General features: G+C 51.5%; 2 protein-coding genes across 2 annotated transcripts in view; both read right to left on the bottom strand.

Annotated features, from left to right (window-relative positions):
* The window catches only part of KMT2A (lysine methyltransferase 2A), a 65,719-nt gene extending 58,927 nt beyond the window's left edge, over window positions 1-6,792 (bottom strand). The window contains exon 1 of the mRNA XM_090027696.1: window positions 6,411-6,792. Within this exon, the coding sequence (XP_089883822.1) occupies window positions 6,411-6,782 (372 nt within the window). The 5' untranslated portion in view covers window positions 6,783-6,792. The remainder of the gene's footprint in view (window positions 1-6,410) is intronic.
* Window positions 6,793-11,567: 4,775 nt separating this feature from the next.
* Window positions 11,568-16,973, bottom strand: ATP5MG (ATP synthase membrane subunit g). Its single transcript, XM_090026906.1, has 3 exons — window positions 16,785-16,973; window positions 14,634-14,794; window positions 11,568-11,762 (listed from the first exon to the last, which is right to left on the bottom strand). The coding sequence occupies exons 1-3, from the start codon at window positions 16,846-16,848 to the stop codon at window positions 11,664-11,666; spliced, it is 324 nt and encodes a 107-aa protein (XP_089883032.1). The 5' UTR covers window positions 16,849-16,973; the 3' UTR covers window positions 11,568-11,663.
* Window positions 16,974-17,531: the final 558 nt, after the last annotated feature.

Genomic DNA, 17,531 nt, shown 5'->3' with positions numbered 1-17,531 from the left:
ACTGATAGGAAGAAGCACCAGAAAGGCTGATGGAGCCATTCCGTGGAGCGCTCTGGGGATTTGTTTAATTTCCAAACTATACAGGTATTGGAACATTTATTTACTTTTCCTACTGCTTTACCCAGCACGGTTTTGCTCCAACGACGTAGCACCTATCTCCTCAGAAAGGTATCCAAGAGCCGTCTTCAGAAGCTAACGGTGTACCTGTAATTTTATCTTGGCTCAATAGCTACTAGCCCAGATAATAAATTCCCCACATCTCAAAGAACGAGCATCACAGGCAAAATCTTGCCCATGCTTACCTTACTCTCTACGAATAATCTCCATTCACAATTTTTACTCCGAGAAAACAGGAAATGCTTTCTGCAACATACCTGAAATCGTTTTATTCTGACTGAAGCGCTTTCCACAAGAGCTTCAGAAGCAGGGGGTCACCCAAAGTGTTAAAGAGAACTGTGCATTACTTCAGTAATTTAAACTCAACAACTGAAAAATGAAACCACATTTCTCCCAGACCCCGTATAACAGTGCTAGCAATACACCGACCACTTCAGGTAAGGGGGTTCCTGCCTTTCCAGTTCTGGAAGCAGAATATCTAGAAAGCAAGACCGAGTCATCTACCATCTGAGGACAGGAAAGAAAACCTGATTGTTTAAATGGACGTAACTGATTAATAGTCAAAACTACCCGGGCACATCACAGCAGGGTGTTCCAGATCCTTCTGGACATATATATAGCTATTCCGGGATGCTGCTGAGCTGATCCTCTAATGAAAGTCTTGGGAAGCAGCTAACTGCATTTTTTCAATATATTAAAGCATTTAACAGCTCCACTATGAATTTCCTGAAAAGCAACACATCTTTCACATACAGGACTGCCTTTTACACGATGCCCAAGTATCTTCACGTTTTACTTGAAGGACACTCAACTGCGGGGACTTGTCTATAAACATTCAGCAACACCAACTCAAAGAAAGGAAAAAAAAAAAAGAGCGATGATTATACAGCGTGGCCAAGCGCTTCAGGATGTTACAACAGTGCTGTCGAATTGCAATAGTCATGAAGACCTGTTCTGTCAGACGTATCCTCCGTGTCCAATGAGTCATGAGAAGAGCAATCAGAGACGAGGCCTCGGCAATGATGCCCAATGTCTGTCTTGTATCAACAGCCCATCAACAAAGCCTTCTGGGCTCTAGATGAAAGATTTAAGAGAACATCTTCGCTAAGTACCAAACTAAAATGTTATTCAACTATTGCACAGGACTATTTGAGAAAGCAGCACAGGTAAGGACTTTTGCTATTCCTTCAATACAACATAAAAGATAACTCCTCAACTGAAAGACCCTGCACCTTGAAGCATATCTAATGATTATGAATGAAGCACCAGACTTTCCACAAACAAAACTGGGACTCCAGCAAAATGCCTTTTTGCTTCAGCATCTATTGCCCTTAAGACAAATCTAAAGCAGCGATTCCCAAAGAGTATGTTGCAGAGAAGAGTGAAAGCGTGCCATGAGAAGTGGCACTTTATCTGCATCAGATCCAGCTTGCCAAGCCGCAGGGCTCCCCACCAGGTTCAGAAATTTGGCAGTGGGGAAGCGATGGCAATTAACATGGTCACCGTTCCCCTGCCACCAAATTTCTAAACCCCAGTCCTTCCACGAGGGCACACAAACTGGATCCAGCTCAGAGGGCCAAAAGATTGGGCACCACTGCCTAAGTCTTACAAATAGATACCTTTTCGGGTGTAAGAGTGAAGCTTGCTGCCAATCTGAATCCAGACAAGTACGCCTCAGGTATCAAGAGTTTGAGAAACTCTGATTTAAAGCAACAAGTATTATTTCAGCAAGCTTAAAATTCAGGCTGAACTGTGTCTGAAATTTGAAGAGTCTCAGAAATCTTTGGGTCAAAGTCTGCAATTTCCTTGAAATGGAAGCTCTCACATGCTGACTCAAAAGCCAAAGCCACAATGCTGACGATCAAGCCTATACCACAATGCCCATGTGCTGTTCAGAAGAATAGAAACAGGCCAATTCAAAAGATCTGGCTACTAACTAATTTGTACCGAAAGCTGGTAATAAAGTTTACACAGTATACTTCCAAATCCATTCCCCCCAGAACACTCTGTGGGGCAAAAAGAGCAAGTGATAAATGGCACACATCTCATTTTAAGCTCTACTGTATATTATATATTCTTCCCATCATCCCTGAAGGCTCATCTTGTTATGACATCAGAACCTAACAGTCAAAGGGAATGTGAAGGTAAGGAACGCATTAAAACTCCCTTGATGTGCCACTCTACCTGTGGACTATGCACAGAGGGGCACTCAAAGGGTTAAGAGGCAATAAACAGGGCAGGGAGTAAACTTTGGTACCAACATTTGCAAAGTCTCCAGGCGTATTGTGTAAACACACCTTCCCCCTCAACAGAGTGTGCAATAAGAGAACACTTCTACATCTGAAACAAATGGCATGGATTACATATGGTCAAATATTGTGCTACAGAAGACCAGATGGAGCCGTTGGGAGAGGAAGGGGGTTAGCCTGAAGAGGAGGGTCAAAAAGCAAATGCCTCTATTCTCTGCCAATTAAGAACAAGAACAGTAGAAAGATGAATTGGTGTCTCAAGGCAACAGGTTATCCAAGTGTCTCACTGATGTGGTCTGGTAAACTCCACAATTCAGTACTCTTAACTCCCACACTCCAAAACTAGAAGAGAAGAAAAAAAAAAAAAAATCACAACGTTAATTCACCAACACATCTAGCAGGTACAGTACAGCAAGTACTACTGCCGAGAGAAGAAACATGATGCCAAGTAGTTCTGGCATTTCTAGTGCAAACAAGCAGAGTCCTACCTCTGCCTCATCCAATGATCTGTTATACATCACTGCTCCCTCTAAAAAAGTTGATCTTTTGGTGGGGGACAGGGATGTTATGTTCATCTACTTCCTTGTAGGACTAACTAAGAAGCCTGGCCTTCCAAAGGATGCTGCAACAAGCACTCCAGAAAGCTGAAGAACTTCTAGGGGGGATCTGGCTGTCGTGGCTCTACCCTATACTTTGTTTCCCACTGGTGCTAGGGATGCGCTAGATCTTTTCACTCTTGGTATGAAATGCACATATCCCGGGTTACAATATGCCCAGGTTTTGCTTCACACGGACACACAGAAACAGACTCTTGATCGCCTCGCTCACATACACTAATCATGAGACCACAGACAGCCCAGAGCTTTGTATCTGCATGTCACAAATTAAACTCCTGGCAGTTTTGCAATGAATCTGTAACATAAAATTAGGAAAAGAAGCTGTGAGACGGGCAACACTTCTATGCAAGCGTAGGAAAGAAATTATCTGTAGTATTCAGCTCAGACATAACTGTAGCCATAATAAGGAAGCCACGCCTTCCAGCACATGGATGTAGTACAATTTTAAAACAAGTCAGCCATTAGCGAACCTCTAAGGCTGTAATGCTAGCTTCATAAAAAATTACGATCCATGTATAATTGCAGCTATGTCACCAATGCCACTATTGTTATTGCTAATATTCCAATTTTAAAAACTCCTTTTCCAGGTTTTGTAACTTAGTTTTAACTTGCATGCAATTGAAAGCTAACAAGTCACAGCATGGATTCAACTTTATTTCACAAAGCTTGAATGAAGTATTGCTGGGGGAGGGAGAACATCTGAAAGGACAAAGCTGGCAAATATTTCTCTCTGATAAGCAGCAATTATACACAAATGCTTTCTTCCTTGATTTCTACACTATACACACTCCATGCCAGAGACTATTACTACAATGTATAACCCAAATCCTACTAAATACTGAACTTGAGACTCATGTCCCACTCATCAAGCAGAGAGGACAAGACCCACACTTTTCTATCTGTCATAGCTTTACTGGGCAAAAATCCCCACCAAGTTTCACTATGGCAAAGCCTAACAGCTAAGTGCTTCACTCTAGTAGACCAGTGGTTTTCAGGTCCTTTGACTCAAGGCCCATGTCAGAAAATGCCACCTCTTAGCTTTCACACTTTTTTTTTTTTTTTTTTTTTTTTTTTTTGACTAGGGACAAATATCACAGCAATTTTTCTACAGGGATGATCCTGCCTCAGGGAGAGGGATGGACTAGATAGCTTCTGGAGGTCCCTTCCAGCCCCACTCTTCTCCGACACTCATGAACAACTCAGAAGACCACAACAGGTCAGCAATGTTTTGATTCTATGGATTCCTATTTGAAACCTCCAGGCTTACCCCGTGCATCACACCAAATATTGCCAATATTGCATGGCACCATGCAGCATCCTTAAAAGGACTTCACAGCACCCTGGCTGAGAATCACTGCTCCAGACCAGCCCGCAGACCAGATCTGGCCACAGAGCCTCCCTGTCCAGTCTGCCAGGCCACTGGAAGATGTGGCGGAGCCATGCAGAGGCCAGCCATGGAATTTGGGGCCCCTACGGACCCGGCAACCGGTGGCCGAGGGGCAAGCAAAGGCCACACAGATACTGCCTCTGCTTGCTTTGCACCTGCTGGACCTCTTGCTGCTGTCCCTAGACTTGTGGATCTAGGGCTCTTCCCAGAGCAGATCTGCAGTGACAACACAAAATTACCCAACTCCACCTCACAATTTCTTCCACCACATTTTTTTGATCATCGAGGATCCCCGGATGCAACGTTCAGCTTTAAGCAGATTCCCCTAAAACATTACGTAATGAGTAAGATTCCCTCAAGTCCCAATACTGTTAGACACTAGGCAGGAAGTTTTTTTGATTGGTTTGGTCCAGAGAAGACCTTTGAGTTCCTGAAAATAACAACTAGCGTAAAGTTCACACGAGGGTTCAAAGGACACCCCTGGCATATACTCAGTCCCAGGCAAACGGCAACTGGGCTCCTGGAATCGCCTACTGTAAGTCAAGGCAGCTGCATCCCAAATCCGTTGCTGCGCACAGGAGCCAAAACCTTATTGCTCAGCTGTTCAACTAAACCAAAGCTGCTCCACCTCTTCTACCAGTAAACGCAAACAAGCTTTGGGACTGGATCACAGCTCAGGCTGCACATCCACAGCTCCTATCACACAGGAATCGAGTCACGCTTTCAAGTGGGCTTGTCCCTCAACTTCTGGCTATTAGTAAGATATGCCACGTGACTTCAGACGATCCAAACCTTTGCAACCAACAGGATCGAAAACTTCTGACCCCTGTATTCAGAGATTAGAAGCGAAGAGAACCGCCACTCTGAAAAGCAATAGTGACACCTAGTCTAACGGTCCAGAAACACAGTGTAGTGCAATTGTAGGGAATCACGGGTTTCCACCAGGGAGACATTAAGTGGGGGCAAGGAGGAGAAGATTACTGAACACGTCTAATTTTCCTAGCAGCGTTAACGTGTACGCTCATCTGCCTTCCTGCTGTGGAGCCTCGGTCTGCCGTTCACTCTGTGGTTTCCAAAATCTGAACAAGATTCCTGCTTTTATCCCATACTTGTCCCTGCTGCCAGATGAGCTGCACTGAGTGCTTCTTCACAGCCCACAACCACTGAACTACGAGGCAAACGGTTCATTTTTGGCTATGGTAGAAGGCAGAAGTTTTTCAACAACTTAATAACGTTAAAAGCAACCGATAGGCCAGAACATCCTTACAAACAAATGAAGTACCCGCTCTCGTAAAACTGTCGGTCGAGACCACCAGCGTGAACTATGGCACTGTGAACATTATCAGAGAGTGGTTCATATGCTCACAGAGCAAATAACATGTTCTTTAAATGAAGAAATACTTTCTTCATCAGCTGTCGAGACGTGCCCGGCCCTCTGTGCTTTATTCTTTACGCAGAGATGCCCTTCGAGCCAAACGTGCAAAGATCGGAAGCATCTTAACCTGTGAAAGCCTACACGGGCAGGTGGGTAACAACCCACAGCCCCTGCAACAGCCCTCCGTCACCTCCTCCCCGTAGCCCCAAAACATCCCGGGCCCAGGCTCCGACGCTCGGCCGAGGGGTCCGCTCTCAGGTTCTGCCGGCCCACGTCTACTTGTGGGACAGCGGCTCGTCCCCGGGAGACGGTGGCGCAGGCGAGAGGAGGGCAGCGAACAAAAGCACAGGCGTGTGCTGAAGACGGCGAGGACCAGGGGCAGCGCAGGGCCTGGGGGCAGCGAAGCCCTGGCAGCCCCCGACGGCCAACGCTGTCAGGGAAAATGGTGCCAGGGCCGGCACGTGCCGCGCGGGGCCCGGGATGCTGCGGCCGGGCGAGCAACACGCCCCCAGCACGTCTGCCCGCGCGTGTCAGCGGCGGGCCGGGCCGGGCCCCTTTGTGGCGGGCGGCGAAGGTGGGTGTGTCCGCCCGGGGCCGGGCCGCCGCGCCGCGCCGCGCCGCGCCGCGAGGGGCCGGGCCGAGCCGCGCCCTCCCGCGCCGCTTACCTCTCCGCTGCCCGCCTCGGCGCCGCAGGCCGCGCGGAAGCGCCGCAGGTTGACGCCGATGGCGGCCGAAACCTGCAGCGCCGCGTCGAAGCCGGGTCCCACCCCGGCCGCCGGGCCCGGAGCCGCTGCCGCCGGCCCGCCCCCGCTGCTTCCCGCCCCGCCGCCGCCGCCACCGCCCGGGCCGCGCTCCGCCTCGGCCTCGCCCGCCGCGCTCGGGGCCGGGGCGGGGGCCGGGGCGGCGGCTGACGGCGGCTCCGGGGCGCGCAGGCTGCGCACGGCCGGCACCCGCAGCCGCGCCCCGCCCAGCCCGCGCCGCCCGCCGCAGCCGCTGCCGGGCCGGGCCGGGAAGCGCCACCGACCGCTGTGCGCCATCTTTACTGTGCGGCGACGAGCCAGGCAGCGGGGCCGGCGGGGCCCCGGCGCCTGCATAGAGCCGCGCGCGCCCATAGGGCCGCTGCATAACGGCGCGGGCCATGCAGGGCGCGGGGCGCCGCCCTCGCCCGCCCGGGCAGCGGCATGTGGCATACGCGGCCGCCCGGCGCCGGCACAGGGCCGCCCGCATGCAGGGTCCGGGGCCGCCGCGCCGCAGCCCCGGCACCTGGCTGGCGCAAAAGGCGGGCGGGCCCCGCACCCTGCATGCGGCGCACGCGGCCGCCTCGCGCGCACGGCGCGGGGCCCCGGACCCTGCATGCGGCACAGCCGCCCCGCCCCGCGCGGGCCCGGGGCAGGTGGCGGGGCGCGCGACGGGCCTGCCCGGCCTCGCACGCCGGCCCGCGGCCGCTGTCGTCCAACCCTGGTGGGAGGTGCACGGGGCTGTTCACTAACTACCGGGGGCCGCCTGCCCGGGGGGTGCCAGCCCCCCTGCTGGTCACCCGGCCTTTGGTGACGTCCAGAGCGAGTTGGGCACCCTGCTGCCTGCGGCGGTCCGGGCCCAGCAGTGGAGGCGGGGGCGGATGGCACAGCCGCAAGAGGTGGCTTGCCAGCTTGTGCCCAGGATGCAGGAGCAGGGGCCTCCCCCCTCGCCCCTGTGACAAGCATTTGGCAGAGCTCAGAGGCTGTTGGACACTGGCAGGGCGCCGCACGGGCGCTCCTGCTCTGCCTCAAGCCGTGACCTGCAGGCTGTCAAGTGCTGGGTGCCCTAGGCCCCATGTCCCTGTCTCTGGGGGACTGCACTGTTTCGGAAGTCAGGATCTCGATTTAATGGTGTAACTTCTCTCCGTGTACTTCATGGAGCTTCCCTTCACACATACATACCTACTGCGTGACAGATGCAGGATTCCTGGGGACCATCTCCCCTCTTTGAGGGCCACGTGCACTTTCCTTGTTCCAAAGAGAAAGGAGGCAGGTGCCCTCTGGCAACCCGATGTGATCCAATAAAGCATCAGACACTAGGAGGAAGATGACTTAGACCCGAGCGCGCATTAAGCTCCCACCCTCGACCTTGTGCTATGACACGAGCTTTGATTCCACGATGCCTTGTGTGGAACCGGCCCTCGGCACCGAGAAGGTGCAAGCCCAACAGACCCTGAGGAGCACAGTGCAGTTACTGGGTGCAAAATGGCTTCTTTAGGGCTGGATGGATCTATCGGACCTGAAGGGCCAGCTCCTGACCAGGTGTGTAAAAGGGCCGCTTTATAGAAGAAAGAGGCTTTGCAAAGCAGAAGTGATTTCTAAGGAAGGCAGCATTCATGTGTGGGTCACAGCACTGCCCTCTTGCACACAGCAAGAGCTCTACGTGCATCTGCAGGTTGCCATCACGGGCTTCCTTCATACCCCCGTGATGCCTGCTCCCGTTGAGTGCCCGGAAGTAGAGTGGTTGAACAAGCCATGGGTCACGGCCAATTTTTGGCTAAAGTCTGAGCAGAGAGTGGGGCAGAGGCAACCAGAGTAGATGAAAGTATCTGAGTTTAGAAAACACAGTAGCTTGAACGGCACTTTAAAGCAAAGCGGCTGCTGCTCCTGCTGCCGTGACAGGCTGACCGGGCAGGATACTCAGCCCCTCTGTGCCCAACATAGCTCACAAGAGGGCTGTGAGGCTTAAAGAACTGAGATGTTTGAAGCGCTCGGAGCTCCTTTGCTGGACAGGATCCGTGGCACCTGCTGCCAGGTGACGGGACTCATGCCAAAAAAGCCGGACGCTGACACATGTAACGGCACTCGGGTCCCTCCGCTCCTGCCCTCTGGTACTCGAACCAAGAGGCGAGACACATCTGGGCAGTATCTTGAAAGCGTTACCCTCGTTAGCTGAAAACAGCCCACTGAAGCAGAGCTCGGACGTGCCTGCGGGGACCTGGCTGCCGACCTACCCCGTGCCGAGAAGAGGGGGTGTCCTAGGCTGGAGGCGCCCCTCTTCGCCGCACCGCCGCCCACCTGTCAGGAAGAAGCAGAGACGTGAGCGTGTCGCGGGGGCCGGCGGCGCTGCAGCCCCGTGTCCGGCTCCAGCCGCGGGCAGCAGGCAGCCTTGCTCCGGGCGCCGGCCGCGCTGGCTCCTCCCGGCGCTGCCCGGGATCCCCGCCGAGCCACGCCCCCCTCCCCGCCGGGCTTTCCCGCCAGCCCCGCCCGCGGCGCGAGCGACACGTGGCCGCGCCGGAGCCGCGGGGGCGGGCGACACCCTGCCCGGGGTGGCAGGAGACCGAGCCGGGCTGGGCTGGTAGGCGGGCGGCGGCAGCGAGCGGCCGGGCCGCTGGCAGACAGGGCTGCCGCTCGCCCGCGTCCCAGACCCGGCCAGCCACCTCCGCAGCGCAGGTCGTGCTTTCCCGTCCAAGCAGGGCTGGACTGGACCCGCCCCGTCCCGTCCCGTCCTGTCCCTCCCCGGGGCTGTTGCAGGACTGCGAGGAAAATGTGCATGTCCTGAACAGAGCTTGAAGTGAATTGCATTATATAGGAAAACAGAACCGAGGCAGGCAGCTGCTCAGTCAAGATCCAGCTCGAGCACTCCCTACCCAAGCCCGTGGCTCTGGCAACCTTGCCAGGTGCCCTTATGCCTTTAGAGAATCCTGCTGGGAGTTACTGAGCACAGACAAGCACAGGTGGCTGGAGCCCAAACTCCCATCTCTAGGGAAGGGAAGGAGGAATAATGGAAGGAGCCCAAGATTAATACCACTTCTGAAAGGTGTGATTTCCTTACTAGATACGCAAAAAGGAGCACAGTAGGAAGGCCTGCTTTGTTGGAAGGAGGAATTGCTGGGAGCATCAATCGCTAAGAAACCAGACAGCTCTGATGAGCAGTGAAGTTGTTACTCAGTGTAGAGCAGTGCTGAGACCTTTGCTAATTCTGTATTGGTGCTGTTCTCCCCCTCTGCAGCACAGCACTGATAGTAGAGCAGTTGCAGGAAGACACCAAGCTCCAAGTTTCTTGTAGCCCTTAAAATAGCATGGGACTTGAGAGCAGGCTTGTTAGGAGCCTTGTCCAGGCCTAATTCCAACACTTCCCATTTCAAGTGAATGCCCTCCTCCCACATCCAGCCTCGGCAGAGCAGAGGCAATGCAGCCAAGAAAGCCATGTCCCTCTCTAAGAAGTACAGCAAGGAGGTCCCAAAGTAAGACGTGACTGACAGAAGTGTGAAGACTTCCAGCCAGAAGGAATTGTTTTGGCAAAGGCCTGTGCTGTTGCTGCAGAGACCAATCATCTGGGTACTGCCAGTCACCTGCCAAGAGATTTCTAATGTTCCATAGGGCAGCCAAGCCAGAGGACTGGAGATTCACGAAGGACCTGAAAGCAAGCTCACATGGCCACAGAGCAAGCCAAGAGGGAACTGCAGCTGCACATATCTCCCTGTCCAAATAGAAAGTATACATTAGTTTACTCCAACTCACTGAAGGTTTGTGAGCTAGCACACTGCTGCCTGCTTAGTGCCTGCAATAGCTCATTTCACAGCCAGGGCAATACCCGTCAGTAGAGGCAAAGATGACAGGCCTCCACCTGTGCTTTCTTTCTTGATGAAGTAGCTTTAGGCAAATGTCAGCAGGTGTGAGAAATTCAATGCATGTTGCCTCTGCTTTTGCTAATGGAATGTCTTTAAATTATGCCATTATCTTTGATGTATGCACAGGTACTGTTCTAGGCCACAACACTAGGGAAGTTGGGAAGTCCTGCTTTTCTTCTAAAGAGCTGTCCCTTTTAGCAGGTTCTCCAGCTGTGGGGTTAAGCAACCATGCTTTACTTCCCTTTGGAGGAAACGACTTAATAGCATTTTCATTTAGTGAAGACATAACTTCACTCTGTTTTTTATGACGCATAGCGACACTTGTCACTTAAAATCAACCAAGCAGTCACATGTCAGTTAAGTCTTCGGCAAAATACAATTCCGGAGCAACAGTGCTAGTTGATGCTGTTAGCACCAATATGGAAAAGAAAAGCTCCTTTCCTTATAGTAATAAATCATAAAGAACATTGGGTCCCATTCAAAGAACTCTGTTATGACTCCAGTAAATGGCATTTTCAACTCAATTTAAGAACTGCCCATTTCTCTCTTGTTTTTTTCTTGAAGTTAATCTTAGATGGTACTACAGCAAGGCAACTTTGCACATGTTCTCCCCAAAACCTCAGCTGAGCAAAGCAAACTGATTGGGAACTTGGATGATTTACATTACACACTCCACTAGGCTTCGAGGAATTGAGACTTTGAGGTCACATTCCAATTATCTTCTTTCTTCACCTATACTACTTTCATCTCAGAGTGGTAATGAGAGAACCAACACTGCACACTGTTTGGTATCTGGGATGCTAAGTCTCTTTTGAGGGCTTAAAACATTACTGATCCCACTTACAGAAAATGCTAGAACCGTGTCAGAGGCAAAGGGAAGGAAACATCTGGTGGGGATGTGAAATTGGTTCTCAGCCCTAAGACCTCACCAGCTATAAACACTTTATCTGACTAACAGACTCAAGTCCAGTCAACATTTCCAAATACTAGTCTTAGGATCAGCAACTGGGGGGGGGAAAGAGTTTCAGACCCTGTTTGGTTGCATGCTGCCAAATGAGAGGCCTGTTTACAGATGCAGAAGAGCATAAATCCATTTTCTTGTGTGTGGAGATGCTTGAAGTGGACCAGCCTCCACAGGCAGCCGGATACTAACTGATCCTCTCTCCATAGCTGGCAATACTAACAGGATAAAGACCAAATCTTGTATTCCAAATGCCACCAAGAGACCATCACAATTCTACACCAGTTCCTGGTTTTATTTTCCTCAGATACTGTTACAGACTTGGGGCACAAAGAAGTGGCACATAACACTACTAAGGATTAGTCTTCAAACATTGTATCCAATCAGGCTGCCTCTGCCTATGATCTCACCGATGTAAAACCACATCAGCACCTCTGTGGCCACCAAACCGTTCCTCACAGCTTCCTGAAAAAAAGAAAGCCACAATTTAGAACATTTGCTACTACAATAACACCAGTCCCTTTGCCTTGTTAGCATACACAAAGTTCAACTGCAAGGGCAAAAATAAAAAGCTACCAAGGGCAAGAGATGGGATTCTTGGCTTTAGCTGAACGTTGTGCCTGAATTTAAACCCCCTCCCACACAAACACCACATTACCTATTTATAAGGGCATTCAAATACATTAGCTTTTTCTTTGAGCTGTTGGAGCCCTTTAGAAAGACTTTCCAAAAGCAAAAATATTGATCAAAGAATAAAAAAGCTTCAACACATTCAGCAACGTTAGATTTTTTCCATGCTGCTGGGCAGCGATGCCATTCGTGTAAGTGAGCCCCGAGGAAAACCTTGCTGCCAAAAATGCACCACTGTTCCAGAAGCAGAAGGGTTAAAAGATGAAAAGCTCACACATTAAAAATGCTTTTCAACTCTTGACCTATACAGTCTCCCAGAGTCGTAAGCCTTAAATCACTGAAGCTCAATTGTTTTTTGTGGCACAAGCAAAGCATTTTAAGTTAGCACGCCAGTGGTTAAACAAGATCCTGGAAAATATTACTCTGTACACTAAATACCTGTGGCTTTTAGCCTACATTTACCAGACTCAAGAAATATATGCAGCAGATGTGCTATCTTTTAGGACAGTAAGTTTAGCCCTTCACTTTTTGGCTCTTTCAGAAGCCATTAAGACCAGTTTTTGCATTTTAAATGACCTTAACAAAATGATAAGGTTTCAAAACGCAGGATGCACCATCAGGAAAAAACCTCACGCTTGAAGAACATTTAGAACTGGTCATCTGAAGTTCAAGTTCTTTCAAATATGATCCGTCTCATTTTGTACATAATGTTAACAAGCTTACTAATGAATTGTTCCATGCAGACCAAGAAAAGGGCATTCTAGTTGGAAAGCAGGCCTAGAATTCACCAACTTGCTGGGAACCACATTGCACGTTGCTTTAACAGTTACCTTGGGGCAGCACCCAGAGGCCAATCACTACTGTGCAGGGCACTACACAAAGACAGAGGGGGTAGAGAATGATGTCTCCATTTCACGTGCATAGCAGTTAATCCAAGGAGAGAACGACACAACGGGACCAAAAGCAGCATATTCAGTGAGGCCAGAAGAAATACTTTTTCCATCCAATTCACAGCTGGCCAGCGGAGCTCCCAGACACCACATGGCAAAGCGTGTAACAGGGTGCGAAAACGGGTGGAGGGCATGCATACATATTTACACGACTATGGAAAAGGAAACAAGTGTTCTTGCAAAGTAAAATCTGTAATACGAATGAGAGGAAAACTTCAGGGGTCTGGATCCTGGTGTAACACGTCACATAACTGACTGCAGCACTTCTCACACCTTCCTCTGAAACATCTGGTATTTGCCACCACCAGCAACAGTGACTGGATTAGATGGACAGCTAGCTTTACAACCTGGCAAGTCCTTAAGAAATATGTTGCTACATAATTTATGAATTCTGATATGAAATCCTACATCACCAACTACTTCAAGGTATACAGAATTCACCACATGCTGTCAGTGCTGTGCCACATCCCTCCCAGAACAAGAGGCATGGTATCATTAACCCTTAATGGCCATGCATTAAGGTGAAGGAATCTGAATGTCATGTACGCTACATGGCTACAGAGCTTGGCCAAACTAGAAAAATGCCTTGCAGTTGGACCAGAGGCCTCTGCAGGGCAACAAGGAAAGCATCAAAACCACTAAACCAGGACCTAGGGACAGAGATGACAAAACAGCCATTTAGAAGGAGAGACTCAACAACAGGAAGTATTTGACAGGAGAGAGAGAGAGAGAAAGATGGTGTGCAGACTTTTGAAGCAGTAAGCATGATTTTATTGCAGGAGCAACCAACATCAAGACCAGCTGACCTGGTGCAGAGGAAAAGTGCCTCTATTATTTAGCAGATGAACCACAACCTGCAGGAGGAGAATCCTGAATGCTCATAGAGTTATCTGCCCCACACCCACAGACGTCTTTGGAGTCCTAACCTGAGGCAGGGAAACGCATATATATGCGTTTATTACTTTATGCAGATCATTATTTCTCCAGCTACCCAAATAATGTCATTTCAGATTCCCGTGCAAAATCTATTTGTTTTTACCTATCCCAGGCCATAGGAACGTGGGTCCCAGACAAAGGAACTGCATTTTAAGTACGGGTCTAGGAACCCCAAGCCACAGGTAGGGCTTGAATATTGTTCAGACTCCACAAACTCAAAGCACACCCTGCTCTTCTTCACTGCACTCAGGAAGGGAGCATTGATTTAAACAAATCAACCAACCAACCAACCATGAGTTTTTCCTTCCAGATCAATCTCTTGAAGCAGCTGTTAGTCACCTCTCATCCCATATCCCTCAGCTCCTCTCTACAGTGCTGGCCATGCTAATATTTTTATAAAAAAACAAACAAACAATAAATGCATTCAGAATTCCCTTTAACAGTCAGACACCTGCAGACCCCAAACATGGCAAGGGGAGGGGGAAAGACATCTAGCCACCTTCAAACCTTCTGTGAAAGTTCACTAGAGAAGAATTCATCGTATTTGAAAGCAAAAAACTGAGACTGGACAAAAGCATCTGTCCCAGAACGAGCCCAGCAAGAGCCTAAAGCTTAGAGTCGATAAGGGTCTAATATATTTTGAGTTTTGTTTAGATTGAAGTTACACAAGCAACTTTGTGGGTTAATCAAACAGTGGGCTGCCTTTTATACTGCTAATATGTAAACCAGCCAGAAAATGTGTTAACCAAACTGGCTGGAGAAACCCCAGAGGAAGCACACTTCTGTTATTCACATCCGTTCTCAGTTAGCCTGCAGTTACCTTGACTGTGAGCTGTGCCAGGCGACCGGACTGAAAGCTTTTGACCAGAGCTCTCATGCTGTCAATGGCCTTGGGGATCTCAGCAGGGGTTGGTGGAACCAGCTCAACTCTGGCATAGTACCAAAATGTGGCCAAACGAGGCCTCGAATAAGTCACAGCAGCTGGAAAAGAAAAATACTAGGATGAACTCACCAGAGACTGAAAGAAACAGATGTGTGGGCTGGACACAAGTGTTTATTTGTGCATTTGTATTCATTTACTGCATATGCTACGCGTGCGCCCTGACCTGCCCCTTTTTAATTTAAGAAACACTCTACTAACACAGAATGCAGCACTAAAGATTCAGATATGTCTACGTCACCAAGAAGTTCAGTCACTCAGGAAGCCTATATGAAGAACCCATTATGCTAAGACTTCAATCACTATCTAGCTTCATTTGCTGGTTTGCAAACTGTCAAGTCTGTTAACTGAAGTTTACTAAACTACCTGATAACAGTTAGTATTAAGAGGGAAGGAGACACAATATTAAGTGTCCTTTACCAGACGGCACAATTGTGAACTTTGAACGGAGGGAAGAGTCCTGGTGGGAAGGAGAAGACAGACAATCAAAAACCCACCAACAAAAACTAAAACAAAACAACAAATAAATCGGCTCTTACAGCTCCAAAGGAAGTCAGGCCTCCACTTGACCGGCATAAATCTTTAGCTGTTAAACTTGGCCTAGCTAAACCACTGCCACAACCTGTTGAGATACTACCATACCAAAGGAGAAGTTTAAGTGGTAAGACTGTGCCCCTCCCCAAAAGCAGCAGAAATGGTCCCGTGAAACATTAGGGTCAAGAATGCAAACAAACAGAAAAGCCCATCACAACAACTCCGCCATACGCTGCATCAGAGACACTGCCCCTACACACACGACTGCCTCCAATACATCCTTCTCTATGTAACGCAAAAAATACGAACAAGCTTCAGCTTCTGTGGTCAAATATCAGTCTCTGTGAATACATGAGAGATTGAAACCAGGAGGAAATTCCTGCACCGTGTTGATTAATTGAATCTCCACTACAACAGGAGCGAGGGGTTGTTGGAGAAAGTGGATTTCATCCTCCGCTCCGTTTGGCTTTGGAATTACTGGCCCTAAGTTTGCTGTCAGCAGGTATCTCAACTAACACAGATCACCTGCCTGCATCTGGACACACACACTGTTAAGTGAGACAGGAATGATGCCATTCCCTCCCCACCACGACAACCCCGGCTTCCGCACCATGCACCATCGATCCACTCCAGCTCTTCGACCCGCTGCACAAAGGGAGTCCCGAGTCGCTGGTCGTCCGTGGAAAGCCCTTCTGCCAAGTCCCACAAAGTTAGGCTTTGCGACAGTTAACCCCCAGCTGGTCCAGTTTTTCAGGTAACATTAGCCCAACCCCACGCCTGCAGCAGTCAGAGAGGCGGACGGATGCCTTCAAACCATCCGACCGGCTCTAAGTACAGCCCAGACCCGCTGCACTCTTCCAGCAAGGCTGCCTGGTGGGATGACACTCCTCCAAGAGAGCAACTAACAGCAACGCCACACCACACGGTGAGCTCCCACACCACCAACACCTGAAGGACCTCAGCCACACGCCGGCTCATCTCCACTCGAGACCCTTTGCTCTAGAGCAACTGAGAAGCTTCCCTGTCGGGGCAGGGTGAGCACTGAGGAACGGGACAGGGCCCCTCGCAGCTGGAAGCGTCCCTAGGATGACCCGTGCCGAGCGCCGGGGGATGGTGCGGTGCGTTGGTGCAGACACCCATGTCGGCGCGGGCGGACAGACTGACGGATCGCACCGGAGCCTGCGGCCAGTCCGGAAACAACAAGAGCGGGCACGAGTCCCTGCACATCTCCCGCCCGCTTTCCCGCGCCCCGACCCCGCCCCGGCCGGGCTCGCCCGACAGCCGAGGAGCCTCCCACTTCCCTCCGCACCGCCGCGGGGGACGTCGCAGAGGGCGGGGGCGGGCGCCCCGCGAGCCCAGGCCCCGTGGAAACGAGTAGACAGGGGCTGGGCTGTGCGGCTCGCCCGGACTCGGGCGGAGCCGCCTGGGCGGGGACAGGCCACACCCGCAGGCTGGAGTGGGGAGCTGAGCCTGGGCCGCGAGCAGGCGAGCGCTCACCGCTGACGAGCTTCGGCCCAGTGGTAGTGGCGCGCTGAATCAGGCTCTTCACCGCTTGAGCCATGGCGGAAACCAGAGACCGGCGAACGCGAGCCTGAAAGTCACCTCACGAAGGACCCCAAGGCCCCCGAAGCCAGGCTGCCCGTGCGCCTGACCCAGCCGGCATTCCGATCAGGCGCCTGACTCCGGCACCTATGCGCCGCTAAGGGATGCGCCTGCGCACGCACACCGTGCGGACGGAATCCGAGCGGCCCCTGGCGCGCACGCGCACAAACCCACCCAGGCGCGGCACGTGGGCGGGGCAAGCCGTGTGGAGCGGCGCATGCGCGCTGAGCGATTTGCCGGCGGCGTAAGTGCCAGCTGGGCGGGCTGCGCCGGTCTCGAGCGCGCGAGCAGCCCGCGTCCGGGCCCGCGCCGCACTTAGTGCGGAGGGCAGGGGCCTGCGCCTTTGCCCAGGCTGGAGCATGCGCCCAGCAGCGGGCGCCGTGGAAGTGCGGGCAGGAGCCGCGGCGCCCGTACCCGCCCCTGCCTCGGCCGAGTACGGCTCCCGTGCACGCTCCGAGCCGCTTCCAGCACTAACGAAGGCTTATTCAGAAACTCAGAGTTCCCCCCCCAGGGACGTAGCAGGAGCGCTGCGGTGGGCAAGTCCCTGGGGCAGCCTAGGGCAGAGACCCTTCTGCAGCCGTCCCCGTGCGCCAGGCCAGGCCCCAGGCGCTTCGTGACCGAGCTCCCTGCCGCTCGCCCCCC

Source organism: Crocodylus siamensis, chromosome 14 (assembly GCF_052110815.1).
Source record: "Crocodylus siamensis isolate JL-2025a chromosome 14, ASM5211081v1, whole genome shotgun sequence".
Classification (NCBI taxonomy): Eukaryota; Metazoa; Chordata; order Crocodylia; family Crocodylidae; genus Crocodylus; species Crocodylus siamensis.
This window is presented reverse-complemented; position numbering and strand designations above follow the sequence as displayed.

Excerpts from the sequence above, each read along its gene's own strand:
- ATP5MG (XM_090026906.1), bottom strand. The coding sequence starts at position 16,848 with ATGGCTCAAGCGGTGAAGAGCCTGATTCAGCGCGCCACTACCACTGGG. Across the intron at positions 14,795-16,784 it reads TGGGCCGAAGCTCGTCAGCG|CTGCTGTGACTTATTCGAGG; the intron begins GTGAGCGCTCGC and ends TTTCTTTTCCAG. Across the intron at positions 11,763-14,633 it reads TGGCACAGCTCACAGTCAAG|GAAGCTGTGAGGAACGGTTT; the intron begins GTAACTGCAGGC and ends TCTTTTTTTCAG.